We start from the raw sequence: 17,721 nt of genomic DNA, 5'->3' as shown, positions 1-17,721 counted from the left end.
GGGGGAAATTAACTTGACTTGGGTTGGTGGGAAGGAGGAGAGAGAGAGAGGACAGAATTGGTGGGGGGGGGTGGGGGGAGGGAGAATTCTGATAATCCCGGGCTGGGTCATTTGTGTTGTATGCCGTGGGAGCACTTTATCAAAATAAACCTATTTAGCCGCCTTCTCCGTTTCCTGGATTGACATGAATACGAATTATAAAATGGGATCATTTATTATATTCATCACAAGCGGGGAAGATCATGCAATGCGATCTCGAAGAAAACAGCCAATTGGGAGTGGCCAACGCCATCGCCGCTTTAGTACGTAGGGGCCGGTAGCGCAGTGGTTAGCACTGTTGCTTCACAGCTCCAGGGTCCCAGGTTCGATTCCCGGCTTGGGTCACTGTCTGTGCGGAGTCTGCACGTCCTCCCCGTGTGTGCGTGGGTTTCCTCCGGGTGCTAAGGTTTCCTCCCACAGTCCAAAAATGTGCAGGTTAGGTGGATTGGCCATGCTAAATTGCCCTTTGTGTCCAAAACGGTTGGGTTGGGTGGGGTTACCCGGTTACAGGGATAGGGTGGGGGTGTGGGCTTAGGTAGGGTGCTCTTTCCAAGAGCTGGTGCAGACTCGATGGGCCGAATGGTCTCCTTCTGCACTGTAAATTCTATGTCTATGTCTATCTGCTCTTGGCTGGGACCCTGTGCCTCGCATTCCTTTCCTCTATATCATCTCCCGAAACCACACATGGCACATCAGTGCATTCGGAGGGAAATGTTGGTTTGGTGCAAGTTGACATTAGCAAGAGTAATCAGCCAGGAATGTGGGTTGGATTTGGGTTGAAACAAAGTATTCATTTATTGGGCAACACTTCATTTGTTTTGATGAGCAATCAGCAATTTTCTTGAATCACGCCCACTAAAGTATATTGGATACATGTTTGAAAGGGAACAAGAAGTGGTCATTTAGTTGCTCGAACTTCTTCCTCCAAACCATGAGTTTTTTTAGAAAATTCTAACATGGCGATGTGGGTATCACTGGCAAGACCATCCATGGATGGATTATTGTCCATCCATTTATTTTTTTAAAGTATTTTTTTTATTAAGGGGCAATTTAGTGTGGCCAATCCGCCTACCCTGCACATCTTTGGGTTGTGGGGGTGAGACCCACGCAGACAGGGGAGAATGTGCAAACTCCACACGGATAGTGACCCGGGGCTGAGATCGAACACGGGTCCTCGGCGCCGTGAGGCAGCAGTGCTCACTGTTCCCTGGCTCCCTGATGCAGGCTGCAAGTTCGACATCTCAGCTATTGATAATAATAATAATCTTTATTATTGTCACAAGTAGGCTTTCAGTGACCTATGGACCTGTCCACCCAGATCCCTCTGCCTGTCAATACTCTTAAGGGTTCTGTCATTTACTGTACATTTCCCACCTGTATTGGACCTTCCAAAATGAATTACCCCACATTTGTCTGGATTAAACTTCATCTGCCACCTCTCCGCCCAAGTCTCCAACCGATCTATCTATATACTGATGTGGGTGTTGGAAGCAGAGGCGCATACATTATTTTTTTGAAAAATAATTTTTATTAAAGGTTTTCATAAAATATCAATAACAAAATGAGAAAGAAAAAAGAACCCAACAGGGTTAAGTACAAACCACAATCTAAAAAAGCAAGCCACCCAAACCCCCCCCCCCCCCCGTACCTAAATAATAAATTAACATTAACACCCCGACTTAACACAACAGGTGTATACACCCCCTCAGACCCTCCAGTGTAAATAACATAAACAAAAATAAAGTAAACCCCCCCCCCCCCGAGCTGCTGCTGCCATTGACCAATGTCTATCGTTCTGCCAGAAAGTCTAAGAACGGTTGCCACCGCCTAAAGAACCCTTGTACCGACCCTCTCAAGGCAAATTTCACCCTCTCCAATTTAATGAACCCTGCCATATTGCTGATCCAGGATTCCACGCTTGGGGCCTCGCATCTTTCCACTGAAGGAGAATCCTTCGCCGGGCTACCAGAGACGCAAAGGCCAGAATTCCGGCCTCTTTCACCTCCTGCACTCCCGGCTCCTCTGCCACCCCAAATATTGCGAGCCCCCAGCCCGGTTTGACCCTGGATCCTACCACCCTCGCCACCGTCCTCGCTATACCCCTCCAAAATTCCTCCAGCGCTGGGCATGCCCAGAACATATGGGTGTGATTTGCTGGGCTCCCTGAGCACCTAACACACCTGTCCTCACCCCCAAAGAACCGGCTCATCCTTGTCCCGGTCATGTGTGCCCTGTGCAGCACCTTAAACTGTATGAGGCTGAGCCTCGCGCACGAAGGCGCGTACATTCTTGGTAACCAAGAAGGGTGAAAGGCTCTCGGGGGTGCAGATTTGAGATTACTATCAAATCAGCCGTGATCTTATCAAATAATGGGACAGGCTTGAGGGGCTGAATGGCCTTTTCCAGCTCAGTGTTCATCTGTTCTCTTTGATGTGGAACGTCTTTTCTCTATAAACATCACCCTTGATAGACCCCTCTTGCCTGGGGCATAGAGCCCCCTTTCCCAAAACGCCCGCAGAGTGAAGAGACTGATTCAAATGTGTGTCTCGCTCCCTTCAGCTCCCAACAAGAACGGGGGAGGGGGGCTGCCAATTCTGGTTGGATGCCGTATAGAAATTAGAAAATAGGGGCAGGAATTGGCCATTCGGCCCTTCGAACCTTCTCTATCCTTCAACAAGATAACAGGTGGTTCCCCATCTCAACGGTGGATAGAAACACAGAAAATGGGATGCATTCCTGGAATACTCTCACAATGAATCACCTCTAAACGCCCCCATGTCTTTTCCCCTTCAGCAAGGGCGGCACAGTGGTTAGCACTGTTGCTTCGCAGCTCGAGGTTCGATTCCGGCCTCAGGTGACTGTCTGTGCGGAGTCTGCACGTCCTCCCCCGTGTCTGCGTGGGTTTTCTCCGAGTGCTCCGGTTTCCTCCCGCAGTCCAAAGATGTGCGGGTTAGGTGGATTGGCCACGTTAAATTGCCACTTGATGTCCAGGGGTGTGTAGGTTATGGGTTACGGAGATGGGCGGGGGTGTGGAGTGGACCTGGACATAGGGCTCTTTGGAGGGTCGGTACAAATTCGATAGGCCGAATGGCCTCCTGCTGCACTGTAGGGATTCTATGATTCTATGAAATAAAAGTGTTGACTTTCCTCTCGCTGGAGTTGAATTATCAATGCTGGCGGTGGGTTTTTTTGGGCGGGGGGGGGGGGGGGGGGGGGGAGGAGGAGCTCCAGGGCAGTCCTGGAGGAGTTGCAAGCCGCTTTAACAAGTTTCAGGGACGGAGGAGGAGCTCGAGAATTACTCTAAATGGATCGTAAAGTGGGAAGGCAGAGGTTTAGGGGGCGTTGCTCACAGGTGAAGGAGGAAATCTGCAATGCAATAAGTTTCACAGCGTTCAGGACCCTGAAGTGGCAACAGAAGATGGGTAATCAGGCTCCAAGTGGGGATTTTGAGTGGGTCTACACAGAACAGCCCCACACCGACAGGAGGAAACAAATCCTAGGTAAAGAAAGTGACTTGCAAAAAAGTTCTCCAAACTTTTCTTCCTCTTAAGGTTTGGACAAATTGTTCATTCTTGCTAAACTTGTTAAAACTTTTCCATGCATAATTCCAGAAAAGAGGTTGAAATGTTTATTGCAGTTATGCATTTAGCAAAGGGGCAGGGAACAAAAATGTTTCTACCTTATCCCACCGCGCGATACCTGCCCTGAAAGTTTGCAAGTGTTTGAAGGAACAAAACTGAATTTGGGATCATTTGCAGCCATTAATGAAGACTTTGTGTTTGAGTTCTCCCAGGACAAATATACTAAAGTTCTCACCCGGGGGGGGTGTATTTTATTGGGGGTGGGGGGTTTAAATCGAAATGCTGGTGGTACAAGTGTTTAAAGGTGAACCTCGCCCCTTGGGCCGACAGATAAAAGTGCCTTTAATGGGTTTGGCTGTTTGCTACTGAGCTACCTGACGAATGTGAGATTTGTTAGAGGAATTTGCAAATTACCTGGATGGGGAGGCGAGACCGAGTGTTTAATGGGAGGTATTTTAGTTGAACTATTGGGATCAGGTCGGGTCGGGTGCATGTTTCAGAAATGTGTTGATTCTGGGTGTAAAAAAGTTGGCCTTCCCCCCCCCCCATGTAACTTTTTTTTTTCCATGCCGATATTAAGAGACCTCCGGATTGTGTGACCTGTGGAATTTCCTCAGTATGAGATCCCATTGCAAAGCAAGATCACACACAGCAATACGAATGGATGATCAGTTTCTCCTTTTTTGTATATGGTTGATTGCCTGGTGAGCACAGATCTCTCTTGCAAAAATGCTGTGGGATTTTTTTCAAGGGGGTAGCACAGTGGTTAGCGCTGCTGCCTCACCGTGCCAGGGACCTGGGTTCGAATCCCGGCTTGGGTAACTGACTGTGAGGAGTCTGCACGTTGTCCCCCGTGTCTGTGTGGGTTTCCTCCGGGTGCTCCGGTTTCCTCCCACCGTCCAAAGACGTGCAGGTTAGGTGGATGGGCCCATGGACACCTGCTTTGGTGGGCGTGCTGTTTTGGAGGGTCGGTGAAGACTCGATGGGCCAAATAGCCTCCTACACTCGAGATACTATAGGAAATTTACTGTCTGCCTGTTCTAGAAACATAGAATATAAGAGCAGGAGGAGGCCATTCGGCCCTTCGAGCCTGCTCCACCATTCATTCCCGTACCAGCCTCTCCGAACAGGTACTGGAATGCGGCGACGAGGGACTTTTCACAGTAACTTCATTTGAAGCCTACTTGTGATGAGTGATTTTTCATTTCATTTCATTATAATCATGGCTGATCATCCAACTCTGCCCTGAGTGCTATATCTAACTGCTTGTTACAATGATTTGGCCTCCACTAGTTCCTGTGAATTTCACAGGCCGACCACACTCTGGGTAAGAGATTTCTCCTCCTCCTGTCCTAAATGGTCTACCCTGTATCTTCAGACTGTGGCCCTTGGTTCTGGACATGCCCACTATCGGCAGCATCCTCCTGCATCTACCCTGTCTAATCCTAATAGAATGTTATAAGCTTCAATGAGATTCTCTCTCTCTTTTCCCCCCCCCCCCCCCCCATCTCCTCACCACCACCCCCCCCCCCCCCCCCCTCCTCCCCTCCTCATTCTTCTTAACTCCAGCAAATATAATCCTAACTTAGTCAATCTCTCCTCAATGTCCATCCCAGGAATCAGTCTGGTAAACCTTTTGATAACAGGAACATCCTTCCTCCGATAAGGACGCCAAACTGCACTCCATATTCCAGGTGTGACCTCACCAAGACCCTGTATAATTGCAGCAAGACATCCCTGCTCCGTACTCTAATCCTCTCGCTATGAAGGCCAACATACCATTTGCTTTCTTCACCACCTGCATGCTTGCCTTCAGTGACTGGTGCACAAGGACACCCAGGTCTCATTGCTCATTTCCCCCCTCCTAATTTATGGCCATTCAGATAAGTCTGCCTTCTCGTTCTTGCGACCATTAACCTCTCCTTAACCTCTCCTTTCTCCCCAAGTTCTACTCTTTTCAAATTCATTCATTCGTCAGATTGAAACGGGAAAATAGGAGTGCTGCATCCGGCATTGCTGGTTAGACCTTCAGACCCAGGAGCTCCAACCATCCTACGCTGGGAGCTTCAGCCAACAATCTTGTGCTCCAGTCTGTTGAGTGGGATTTGAATGTTCTGCCTCCTCTGTGCCATATTTTTGTGGTTTGTAATTCTGATCGTTAGTCAGCACATTTGCAAATGCTTTCTCATTGCAACCATGTCAACAGTCGTCATCCTGATATTTGGTTACAGCGCTGTGGATAACACAATGAAAAACTCTGGGTGGTGCTGATTTTTAAACCGGGTTGGGTGCGAGCTGACTGTTTCGATAAATATAGGAGGGGGAAAAGCTGACGAGAATCCCAGCTCTGGAAAGCTGCCCAACAAGAAGGCTGATTTGCATAGTCAAATATCCCAAGGTGCCTTAAGCGTATTATCAGACAAGATTTGACACTGTCACACAATATTATGGCAGTGTGGTGGGGGGGGGTGTGTATGGTGGTTAGCACTGCTGCCTCTCAGCGGCAGGGTCGCAGGTTCAATTCCAGCCTCGGGTGACTGTGCGGAGTCTGCACGTTCTCCCCTGTGTCTGCGTGGGTTTCCCCCCGGGTGCTCCGGTTTCCTCCCACAGCCCAGAGATGTGCAGGTTAGGTGGGGTTACGGGCACCGGGTGGGGAAGTGGCCCCAGTGCTCTTTCAGAGGGTCGGCACAGACTCGCTGGGCCGAATGGCCTCTTTCTGACTGACCCTCGGGATTCTATCATTCTGGGTGACCAAAATCATAGTCAAAGTGAAGGACATCTTGAAGCAGGGGAGAGGGAGTTTCAGAGCTTGGAATACCAATGGTCGGGTAATAAATATCATTTATTAACGGGTTTTAGTCTAGAAATGTCTCTTTCCTCAAAAATATTCAGTGACTCGGCCTCCATAGCCTTCTGTTGTGGAGAATTCCACAGGGTGACCACCCTCTGAGTGAAGCGGTTTCTCCACACCTCAATCCTAAATGGCCCGCCCGAGATCCTGCCATCCCAGGAATCGGTCTGGTGAACCTTCGCTGAACTGTCTCTGTGGTGTGGGAAATATATCCTTTCTCGGGTAAGGAGACCAAAACTGTCCACAATACTCCAGGTGTGGTCTCACCAAGGGCCCTGTAAAGCTGCAGTCAGACACCCGTGCTACTGTCCTCTTGTAATGGAGGTCAATGTGCCATTTGCCTTCCTGCCTGCCTGGCTGCTCCTGCCTGCCTGCTGCTCCTGCCTGCCTGCTGCTCCTGCCTGCCTGCTGCTCCTGCCTGCCTGCTGCTCCTGCCTGCCTGCTGCTCCTGCCTGCCTGCTGCTCCTGCCTGCCTGCTGCTCCTGCCTGCCTGCTGCTCCTCCTGCGCGCTTGCTTTCAGAAGATTGAAGGGATGGGGGCCGGTTATTAAGTCTGGGAGGGTGTGTATGATGAAGAGGAAATCGGAGTCTATAGCTCTGGTTTCTCCATCATTGCCAACGCGTGTCATCTAGGGTCATGTGTGGGGAGGGGGAGAAGAGTTGAAGATGATTCAGACAATTACTAACGCGAGGTGCTGCCGTTTTAGTTGCCACATCGGCTGGGAGCAGCCAGAATCCAATTAATTCCACACTCGAGAGGGAGAAACATGGGAAATATTTTTAAAAATATATTTTTATTGAACACTCTTTTATATAAAAAAAAATTAAAAAAAATTTACTATTCAAAATTAATTTTTTTACAATTTAGGGGCAGCACGGCGGCGCAGTGGTTAGCCCTGCTGCCCCTCACGGCGCCAAGGTCCCAGGTTCGATCCCGGCTCTGGGTCACTGTCCGTGGGAGTTTGCACATTCTCCCAGTGTCTGTGGGTTTTGCCCCCTCAATCCAAATTTAGCCACGCTAAATTGCCCCTTAATTGGAAATAATGAATTGGGTACTCTAAATTCATTTATTTTATAAAAAAAAAAAGGGAAGAAATTAGCATGGCCAATCCACCTAACCTGTACAACTTTGGGTTGTGGGGGCGAAACCCACGCAGACACCGGGGAGAATGTGCAAACTCCACACGGACAGTGAGTCGGGATCGAACCCGGCGCGACTGTGCCACTGTGCTATCCTTTGAACACTTTTATATTTACAAAAAAAAAAAAACTAACCCAACAGCCAAACACAGCAACATCAACCCCCCCCCCCCCCCCGGCTCGCCTTAATAGCTGATGGTGACTAGCTCTTCAAGAACCTGATTAAAGGCCCCTCGATTGCGGACCCTTGACGCGCATTTAACTTAAGTTGCGAAAACTCCCATGAGGTCCAGAGGGGTGACTTGATAGAGGTGTACAAGGTGATGAGAGTCATGGATAGAGTGGATAGCCAGAGACTCTTCCCCAGGGTCACGAGGGGACATAATTTTAAGGTGTGATTGGAGGAGGGTATAGGGGAGATGTCAGAGGTCGGTTCTTTACACAGTGGTGGGTGTGTGGAATGCACTGCCAGCAGAGGTGGTGGAGTCAGTCATTAGGGACATTTAAGCGACTCTTAGACACATGGCCAGCAGTAAATTGGAGGGGTGTAGGTGACGTTGATCTTGGATTAGGATAGATGGTCGGCACAACATCGTGGGCTGAAGGGCCTGTTATATGTCCCCAGCTGCACCGATGCACTGGGTGGAGAATGAGGCCTCCGCTCCTGCAGCACACCCCCCTGCGAACGATCAATGAGGCGAAGGCTGAGACAACACCACCCCCCCCCCCCCCCCCCCTGCTCCTGTCTGCACCTCCGTCAGGACTGACATCCCAGCTCTGGCCGCCAGGAGACTGGGCTCCAAATCCATCTGTAAAATCACCGACATGGTGCTGAAGGAGACCCAGAATCCAGGACATTCCCAGAACATGTGCACATGATTTCCACCCCCCACAGCGCTCGCACTTTTATCTTCCACCCCCTCGACTCAGCCCCAGTTAAGTGTTCCCGGAGTACCACCTTCATCTGTATCAGCCCCTGTCTTGTGCACAAAAAAGTGGCGTTCACCCCTACGCAAGGCCTCACACCATACCCCACCCCTCTAATGCCACCCTAAGCCCCTCCTCCCACTTGGCCTTGATTTCCTCCAGGAACGCCATATTCTCCGCACATTCCCCGAGGTACTCCCCCCTCTTCCAGCCCCTGCGAGCATCAAAACCCTCTCCGAGGATGGAGGTGCTACCAGGAATGACCATTCGACCCATCGAGTCCGAACTGGCTCTCGAAGAGCAATCAATGCCCAGCTGCACCCCCCTCCGCCCCCCCCCCCCCCCCCCCCCCCGCTCCTTCTCCTTGTCCCGGCCATCCTTCCCAAGTTTTCTATCCGATCCCTTTTGGGCTGCGGATTCCAAACCCTATCCACGTTGTTGTGAGAGCATTTTCGCGTTGGTTTAGGTTCGTTTGCAAAAAGAGTTAAAACCTGTGCCCTCTGGCACTGGGTCAGTCACCAGTCCTCGACGACGTTGCCGATTTTTGGCAACTGCATGTTGTGAGCAAAATATCGAATCTGAAATTGGGGCAGCACGATAGCATTGTGGGTAGCACAATTGTTTCACAGCTCCAGGGTCCCAGGTTCGATTTTGGCTTGGGTCACTGTCTGTGCGGAGTCTGCACATCCTCCCCGTGTGTGCGTGGGTTTCCTCCGGGTGCTCCCGGTTTCCTCCCACAGTCCAAAGATGTGCAGGTTAGGTGGATTGGCCGTGATAAATTGCCCTTAGTGTCCAAAATTGCCCTTAGTGTTGGGTGGGGTTACTGGGTTATGGGGATAGGGTGGAGGTGTTGACCTTGGGTAGGTTGCTCCTTCCAAGAGCTGGTGCAGACTCGGATGGGCCGAATGGCTTCCTTCTGCACTGTGAATTCTATGAAATGTAAATATGAAATTCTGGGAATTCTCAACAGGTCTGGCAGCCTCTGTGGAGAGAGTAACCCAAATTGATGTTTGGAGTCAAATCGATGGGGCAGTAGTGATGTTGGCAGGTGGCTCGGTAAATCATGCCCCCGTTAACTTGTTTCTCGATGCTGTCAGACCTTTAGAATCCCTACAGTGCGGAAGGAGGCCATTTGGCCCGTCGAGCCTGCACTGCCCCTCCGAAAGAGCATCCTACCTAGGCCCACCCTCCTGCCCAGTCCCCTTAACCCACCGCGCATTGATCACGGTCAATCCACCTAACCTGCACGTCTTTGGACTGTGGGAGGAAACCGGAGCACCCGGAGGAAACCCACGCAGACACTGGGAGAACGTGCAGACTCCGCACAGACAGTGACCCAAGGCCGGGTCCCCGCTGTATATTATATTTTGTGTTTGCTGCCGTCAATGGTCAGAACTTGCAACACTGTCGGGTACAGGATTAGGCCGTTCAGCTCCTCGAGTCGGTCATGTGAAGGGTGCTGGACAATGACCAGTTCTTTTATCGGATGGTGATGTCTAGCACGAGGGGACATAGCTTTAAATTGAAGGGAGATAGATATAGGACAGATGTCTGAGGTAGGTTCTTTACTCAGAGTAGTAAGGGCGTGGAATGCCCTGCCTGCAACAGTAGTGGACTCGCCAACACTAAGGGTATTCAAATGGTCATTGGATAGACATATGGACGATAAGGGAATAGTGTAGATGGGCTTTAGAGTGGTTTCACAGGTCGGCGCAACATCGAGGGCCGAAGGGCCTGTACTGCGCTGTTGTGTTCTACCAGTGAAACCCAGATTGTTCTTAGAACTGTCCTGGAAACCACCCGAAAAATCTTTGATCTGTATCGTACCCAAATGTTGATGACTTTTTTTTTTTTTTTGAATGCCCTCTGTCTGCATCTCCGCCCAAACCCCATCGGACAGGGCTAGAAAGAGCAAGTGGGGCCACTCTGCCCATCATCACCACTGCCACCCCCATTAAAATGGGGCATCATGTTGGTTTATTCTTGAAAATGAAAAGACGATGAAATATCGGAAATGTGGCTGGGGGTGGGAGAGGGAAGCGGTGCTGGGAGTGCTTGGCACCACACGACCCGGGAAGGGTGGACTTGTTTGAGATTTCTGACCAGCCGTTTGAATTGGTTCAGATGGGTGTCCATCTGGTTGCATTTTATATATTTATTTTCATTTTATATATTTATTTTCATAACTTAGAAAATAGGAGCAGGAGGAGGCCATTCGGCCCTTCTAACCTGCTCCGCCATTCATTATCATAGAATTTACAGTGCAGAAGGAGGTCATTCATCCCATCGAGTCTGCACCGGCTCTCGGAAAGAGCACCCTACCCAAGGTCAACACGTCCACCCTATCCCCATAACCCAGTAACCCCACCCAACACGAAGGGCAATTTTGGACACTAAGGGTAATTTATCATGGCCAATCCACCTAATCTGCACATCTTTGGACCGTGGGAGGCACCCGGAGGAAACCCACGCACACACTGGGAGGATGTGCAGACTCCGCACAGACAGTGACCCAAGCCGGGAATCGAACCTGGGACCCTGGAGCTGTGAAGCAATTGTGCTAACCACTGTGCTACCGTGCATTGTTGATCATGGTTGATCATCCAACTCCATAGCCAAATCTTCTCTTTCCCCCCCCCCCCCCCATATCCTTTGATTCCCTTCGCTCTAAGCGCTGTATCTAAGTCCTTCTTGAAACCCTACAATATTTTGGCCTCTACTACTTCCTGTGGTGACTAATTCCACAGGCCGACCACTCACTGGGTGAAGAAATTTCTCCTCATCGCTGTTCCGAAACGGTCTACTCCGTATCCTCAGACCGTGACTCCCTGGTGTGGTTATAAGTCATTTTGGGAGATGCGAGTACAATGAAAATGATTAAAAGTTTGTGAGGGAGGGGTTTGGCGGGGAGGGGGAGAGAAGGGCGGGGCAGTGAAGAGACTGAAGGCCGCACCCAGTAATTCTTCCCCACCGATCCCGCGTTGGGTAGGGGAGATTTCACCGGGTCCGATTCCCTTCAGAAGCCACGCGATGAGGGATATGGATGACTTTGTGTTGCAACACAGCGGGCGGACCACCATTTTAACTCGCTTGTCACAGAATCGCAAAGATTGCCCCCTCTCGCATCTGAAAGATGTTGCCTAGAACAGTAACAGTTCTATGCTGCCTCTGACCACGCCCTGCACCTGACCCCTATTCCTACAAGTCCTGAAGGTGGGACTGAAGAGAATAGATGGCTGGAATGTATCATGAAAACAAGGCGATCGTGTCTGTGTGGTGCACTCTCTCTCGGGTGTTCCTGTACTGGTACTGAAAGGGTTAAATTGCACCTTCCCATTCTGTTAAAGGTTTCTGCCCTGGACGTGACTCATGCTGGGCTTTTGTTGCCAAACCTGTCCAGCAAGATTGTATGAACAGAGGGCTGGCTCCACTCCTGATCTCACACTAACCAGGAATGTGGTCTAAGTCCGTGCGTGTGGGTGCCTCCTGATATGCTGGCATCTCAAAAGATATTGAAACAGTGTCATTTTGCTGCCCGGTTGCCCTCCCTCCTGATTATTGGTTTGAGGTGAAATTCTCGTCCTTTTCAATTCTCATCCCCACCCCATTGGCCTCTTACCGTTCCCCATTTGTCCTCCTCTTCCAGCCCCTACAACCTGCAAACCCCCCCCCCCACACACATCTGGCCTCCTACCTAGAAATAGGGGTAGGTGTGCTGCATGGTCAAGAAGGTGCCATTTTTTGGTTGAGATATTAAACTGAGGCCCCACTGCACTTAGTTTGGTGTAAAAGACCCCATGGGACAAGAGCAGGAGTGTCTCTTCTCTCTTTTTCCCCCTCCCCCCCCCCCACCACCACACAGTCGACCCAGCTAATACTCATCCCTCAACTAATGCGCTGTCTCTTCCCCCCCCCCCCCCCCCCCTGCTGACAAGATGGCCGCCGACAGCGCTCTGCGCATGGCGGCCGTGCCTTAGGCTGGCTGGGGCCCCGAAGCTCTAGAATTTCCTCCCTCTCTCCTAAATCGTTCCCTTCTCTTTGAGAGGCTCCAAAACTTGTCCTGATATCTGCTGGAGGCCAGTAAGCACCTGAGGTGCATCTTGCATCTGTCACGGTTTACCCTCTGACAGTTTCTCTGCAGTTTGGCGCCTCGCACCTTTTTGTTCTCTCTGGGGACTGCCATTAGCACTCTTTCCCCTTGGTTTCAGTGGCCATTAGCACCCGGATTTCCGTGGCTATGACTCCTCTTTCATTCTCACTCCACAGTATAAAGATCTCCCACTTTCTCTCCCTACAGATGCTGCCTGACCTGCTGAAATTTTCCAGCATTTTCTTTTTTGTTACTACAATTTATTATTTATTATTGAATAGAACCTTTTTTTGTCCTCGTTCCACAGGAGCCAGCCATTCGGCCCATCCAGTCCACGTGCACGTCGATGCTTCACTCGAGATTCCTGCCATAGAACCACAGAATGAATCATAGAATCCCTACAGTGCAGAAGGTGGCCATTCGGCTCGTAGAGGCTGCGCCGACCCTCGGAAAGAGCGCCCTCCCCAGGCCCTCTCCCTACCCCTGTAATCCCACATAACCGCCACACCTTTGGACTGTGGGAGGAAACCCACGCAGACATGGGGAGAACGTGCAAACTCTGCACAGGCAGTCACCCGAGGCTGGAATCGGACCTGGGCCCCTGGCGCTGTGAGGCAGCAGTGCTAACCACCGTGCCACCCCTTTCCTTATCCTAACGGCGACCGTGACAGCTATCATCGATTGTTGTAAAAACCCATCTGGTTCACTAATCATAGAATCGTAGAATTTACAGTGCTGAAGGAGGCCATTCGGCCCATCGAGTCTGCACCGGCCCTTGGGAAGAGAACCCTACTCCAGCTCAAGCCTCCACCCGTAACCTCACTTGACCTTTTTGGACACTTGGCTCCTTTTTTAGGGAAGGAAATCTGCCGCCCTTACCTGGTCTGGCCTACATGTGACTCCAGACCCACGGCAATGTGGTTCGACTCTTAACTGCCCCTCTGAAACGGCCGAGCAAGGCACTCAGTTCAAGGGGCAATTATGGCTGGGTAACAAACGCTGGCCCTGACATCCCCTGGAAGAATGAATAAAAAGAAATGTAAGCTTTTACACTCTAGACTTGACAATAATTGTTTCTCTCCTTCTCTCCCTTACAGCGAAGTATCCAGAGATTAAATCTCTCATGACCCCAGATCCTCATTTAAAATGGATTGTAAGCATGATGGTTCTCTTCCAGTTCCTCTCTTGTTACTTGGTGAAGGACCTGTCCTGGGGGTGGCTTGTCTTCTGGGCCTACGCTCTGGGCGGCTGCGTCAATCACTCCCTCACTCTCGCCATCCATGACATCTCTCACAACGTGGCGTTCGGCAATAAGAATGCCAAGTGGAACCGCTGGTTTGCCGTATTTGCCAACCTGCCCATCGGGATGCCCTACTCCGCCTCCTTCAAGAAGTACCACATAGACCACCACCGGTACCTGGGGGGCGACGGCCTGGATGTCGACGTGCCCACCGAGTTCGAAGGCCGCTTCTTCTGCACACCCGTCCGCAAGACCGTCTGGCTCTTCCTGCAGCCGCTCTTCTACGTTCTGCGGCCGCTGTACGTCAACCCCAAACCCATCACGCAAATGGAGTTGGTCAATGCCGTGATCCAGTTGGGATATGACCTCTTGATTTACTACGCCTGGGGCCTGAAGCCGGTTTTCTACATGTTGGCCGGCTCCATGTTGGGTATGGGCCTTCACCCATTCTCCGGACACTTCATTGCTGAACACTACATGTTTCTGAAGGGCTATGAAACCTACTCTTATTACGGGCCCCTTAACTGTTTAACCTTCAACGTGGGATATCACATGGAACATCACGACTTCCCCAGCATCCCGGGGAGCAAGCTACCTCAGGTAACCGGCACTTTCCCAAGTATGTTTTCCCATAGAATCCCCACCGTGCACAAGAGGTAATTCGGCCTGTTGGGTCCGCACTGGCCCCCTGAAAGAGCCCCCTAGCTAGGTCCACTCCCCCGCCCTATCCCCGTAACCCCACCTAACCTTTTGGACACTAAGGAGCAATTTATCACGGCCAATCCACCTAACCCTCATCCTTGGACTGTGGGAGGAAACCGGAGCACCCGGAGGAAACCCATGCACACACAGGGAGAACGTGCAGACTCCGAGACAGTGATCCAGCCAGGAATCGTACCTGGGACCCTGGAGCTGTAAAGCAATTGTGCTAACCACTGTGCTACCGTGTTGCCCTGGGGTTGTTTTCCTTGGAGCAGAGGAGACTGAAGTGGGGGGGGGGGGGGGGGGGGGGGCGCAGGCACATGATTGAGATGTATAAGATTCTGAGGGGCAGGGATAGAGTAGACAGGAAGAAACCTTTCCCCTTGGCGGAGGGATCCGTGAATAGGGGGCATAGATTTGCGGTAAGGAGCAGGAGGTTTAGAGGGGATGTGAGGAAAAACCCTTTCACCCAGAGGGGGGTGGGAGTCTGCAACTCGCTGCCTGAAAGGGTGGTGGAGGCGGGAACCCTCACAACATTTAAGATGTGCACCTGCAGGGCGGCACGGCGGTGCAGTGGTTAGCACTGCTGCCTCACTGCGCCGAGGTCTCCGGTTCGATCCCGGCCCCGGGTCACTGTCCGTGTGGAGTTTGCACATTCTCCCCGTGTCTGCGTGGGTTTCACCCCCACAACCCAAAGATGTGCAGGGTAGGTGGATTGGCCACGCTAAATTGCTGCTTAACAGCAGGGGCTGTTTAGCACGGGGCTAAATCGCTGGCTTTGAAAGCAGACCAAGGCAGGCCAGCAGCACGGTTCAATTCCCGTACCAGCCTCCCTGAACAGGTGCCGGAATGTGGTGACTAGGGGCTTTTCACAGTAACTTCATTTGAAGCCTACTTCTGACAAGTGATTTTTCAATTGGAAAACCAATAATCGGATACTCTTTTTTTTTTTTTTAAAATGTGCACCTGCGATGCCAAAGTAGACCAGGCAATGGGCCAAATACTGGGAAATGGGATTAGAACACTTGGGTTGTTTTTGACTAGTGCAGATGCGATGGGCCAAAGGGCCTTTTCTGGGCTGCCGACCCCTATGATATGGGGGGTGGGGATAGATTTCCTGCTCGTACAAGGATTGAGAACGAAAAGGGGCACAAGTTGTGATTTGCAAATGTGAGCAAGAACATTTTCACCTGGCGAGTGCTGGTTGGGCTCTGGAATGTGCGGCCTGGAAGTGTGGTAGAGGCAGGTTCAGTTGAGGTGTTCCAGAGGGCATTGGATAATGTGTAGGGAGAAAAGGCAGGGGAATGGCAGGAAGTCGCGATGCTTGTTTGGAGAACTAGCGCAGACACGATGGGCCGAATGGCCTCCTCCTGTGCTGTAACAATGATTAAATTTGTGATGGTGCTGAATTAGCGCATTTTGGTCAGTGCGCCACCCAAGGGTGGTCCAACAGACCTTGGTTCCCCCTGCTCTCCTCCCCACCCCAGGAAGGGAGGGTGGCATCAACGCCTTTGACATTTTGGGTGAGGATCGTCTGGTATTGTTAACCAGTCTGCCAAAACCAGTATCGCCCAGGAAGAAGGGTAACTATGGGCAGAGCAAAGTTGGATTCTACTGCGAATTGGAAAAATTGCCTGGGTGAGGTGGGTAGAGTCTGCCAGGCTGTGATTCAGCCGGTTAAGGCGTTGAATCGGACCATGTATGTGTACCACATCCAACGAGTGGGAAATAATTGTTTTTCCTATTTGTAACTTGTGCTCTCTCCCTTTTTTTAAATGCTTTTAGGTTAAGAAGATGGCACCAGAGTTTTACGACAATTTGCCTCAGCACAGCTCCTGGGTGCGGGTCCTCTGGGATTTTGTGTTCTGTGATTCCATCGGGCCCTTCTCTCGGGTCAAGCGAGTCTGTAAACTGGTGAAGGAGCAGTGAGCGCAGGAGTCTTAACCTTTTTGCCGTTTGCTCCCACGCTCTTTTCCCCTGTAAGAAAATAGCTTTGGTAAATTATTTGATTACTTTCCACGAACTGATGCCTGATGCCGAGCTCCGTTCTCTTGTGGGTGTCGACGCCTGCATTTTAGTCCAGCATAATGGTGGGTGTGGAATATTTTGACCATTTGAACACTCGCTCTCGACTCCCTTCCAAACTGGACAATGTATTTTTTAAGGTGTGCAACATATTGATGGGTCTGTCACTGGGGGGGAGGGAACAGGACTGATCTGTTCCTGAGGGGGGTTGATGGGGTAGGTCGAGGGTCACACTTGCGCTCCTATACTTCCATCTTGCATTGACTTGTGTCTAGTCTTTAGACCCGCAGCTTCGCCCCAAGGCGAAGGAATGGTCGAGACATTTGGGAGTAGCCCCTCAGGATTTGCTCACTCAAATCGTGACTCCACGGACAATACGGCCTCAAAGGGACAGGCGGTTCAGATCAGCAGTTCAAAGTTTACGAGGCCACTCCAGAGTGCTTACGAGCATCAGAATTGTGTAAATTCCTGGTGTTGTGTGACTGGATCCCTTCAACTGTGGACAATGTGAGTCACTGTCCAGCGAGAGACGAGCGACTTGTGATGTGCTAAAGTGGAAGACTGAAATACACTTTCCATCAATTAGGCATGGGGCAAATCACGTACGGACCCTGTATCTGTGCCCCCTTTGGTGCAGGCTGGGGGAGCTGTTCCTGCGCTGTCAGAAGGACTTGGGTTTGGCAGGGTGAAGGAAGTGATCACAATTTTATCTTAATTTCCCCCCCCCCTACTTCAGTCTATCCTTTGTTTAACAAGTAGGTGGATTGTTAGTGCAGTGTTGTGGCTGATCGGGGATGGATTCTAACCCTCGCCACTGAAGTTTTGAATGTGATGGGGGAAGGAATAAACAATGAAGTGAGTAATTTCACAACTTTTCTGTGGTAATGTTTGTAATAAAAAATTGAACTCTTGAATAACTTTGCCAGATGAATCAATTGACTGTGTTGGGGTGCGTGAACTTCAGCGTTCCTCCAATCCTTGTGTCCAGAGACTTTAATCACTTCATCACTGGGACTCCCCCTCTGCCTTCTTACTAGTGGTATCGTCACTGGACTTGTCATGATGTGTATACACACATAATAATATACAGACATGCAGCTAATGGACACAGAGAACAGGACATGACC

The 17,721-nt window shown here is 50.7% G+C and overlaps 1 protein-coding gene across 2 annotated transcripts; it reads left to right on the top strand.

Moving 5' to 3' along the window:
• Window positions 1-3,325: 3,325 nt before the first annotated feature.
• On the top strand, window positions 3,326-17,511 carry LOC140402362 (sphingolipid delta(4)-desaturase/C4-monooxygenase DES2-like). 2 transcript variants are annotated; one of them, XM_072490092.1, is made up of 3 exons: window positions 3,326-3,539; window positions 13,725-14,467; window positions 16,355-17,511. In XM_072490092.1, exons 1-3 carry the CDS (start codon window positions 3,344-3,346, stop codon window positions 16,496-16,498), a joined length of 1,083 nt encoding a protein of 360 aa, XP_072346193.1. In that variant the 5' UTR covers window positions 3,326-3,343; the 3' UTR covers window positions 16,499-17,511. The 2 variants fall into 2 exon arrangements, with proteins under 2 accessions (XP_072346193.1, XP_072346194.1); XM_072490093.1 differs by having other exon boundaries at window positions 3,435-3,590.
• The last annotated feature ends 210 nt before the right edge of the window (window positions 17,512-17,721 follow it).

This window comes from Scyliorhinus torazame, chromosome 25 (genome assembly GCF_047496885.1).
Source record: "Scyliorhinus torazame isolate Kashiwa2021f chromosome 25, sScyTor2.1, whole genome shotgun sequence".
Classification (NCBI taxonomy): Eukaryota; Metazoa; Chordata; class Chondrichthyes; order Carcharhiniformes; family Scyliorhinidae; genus Scyliorhinus; species Scyliorhinus torazame.
Note: the sequence above shows the minus strand (reverse complement) of the source record. Positions and strands in the feature narration are given on the sequence as shown.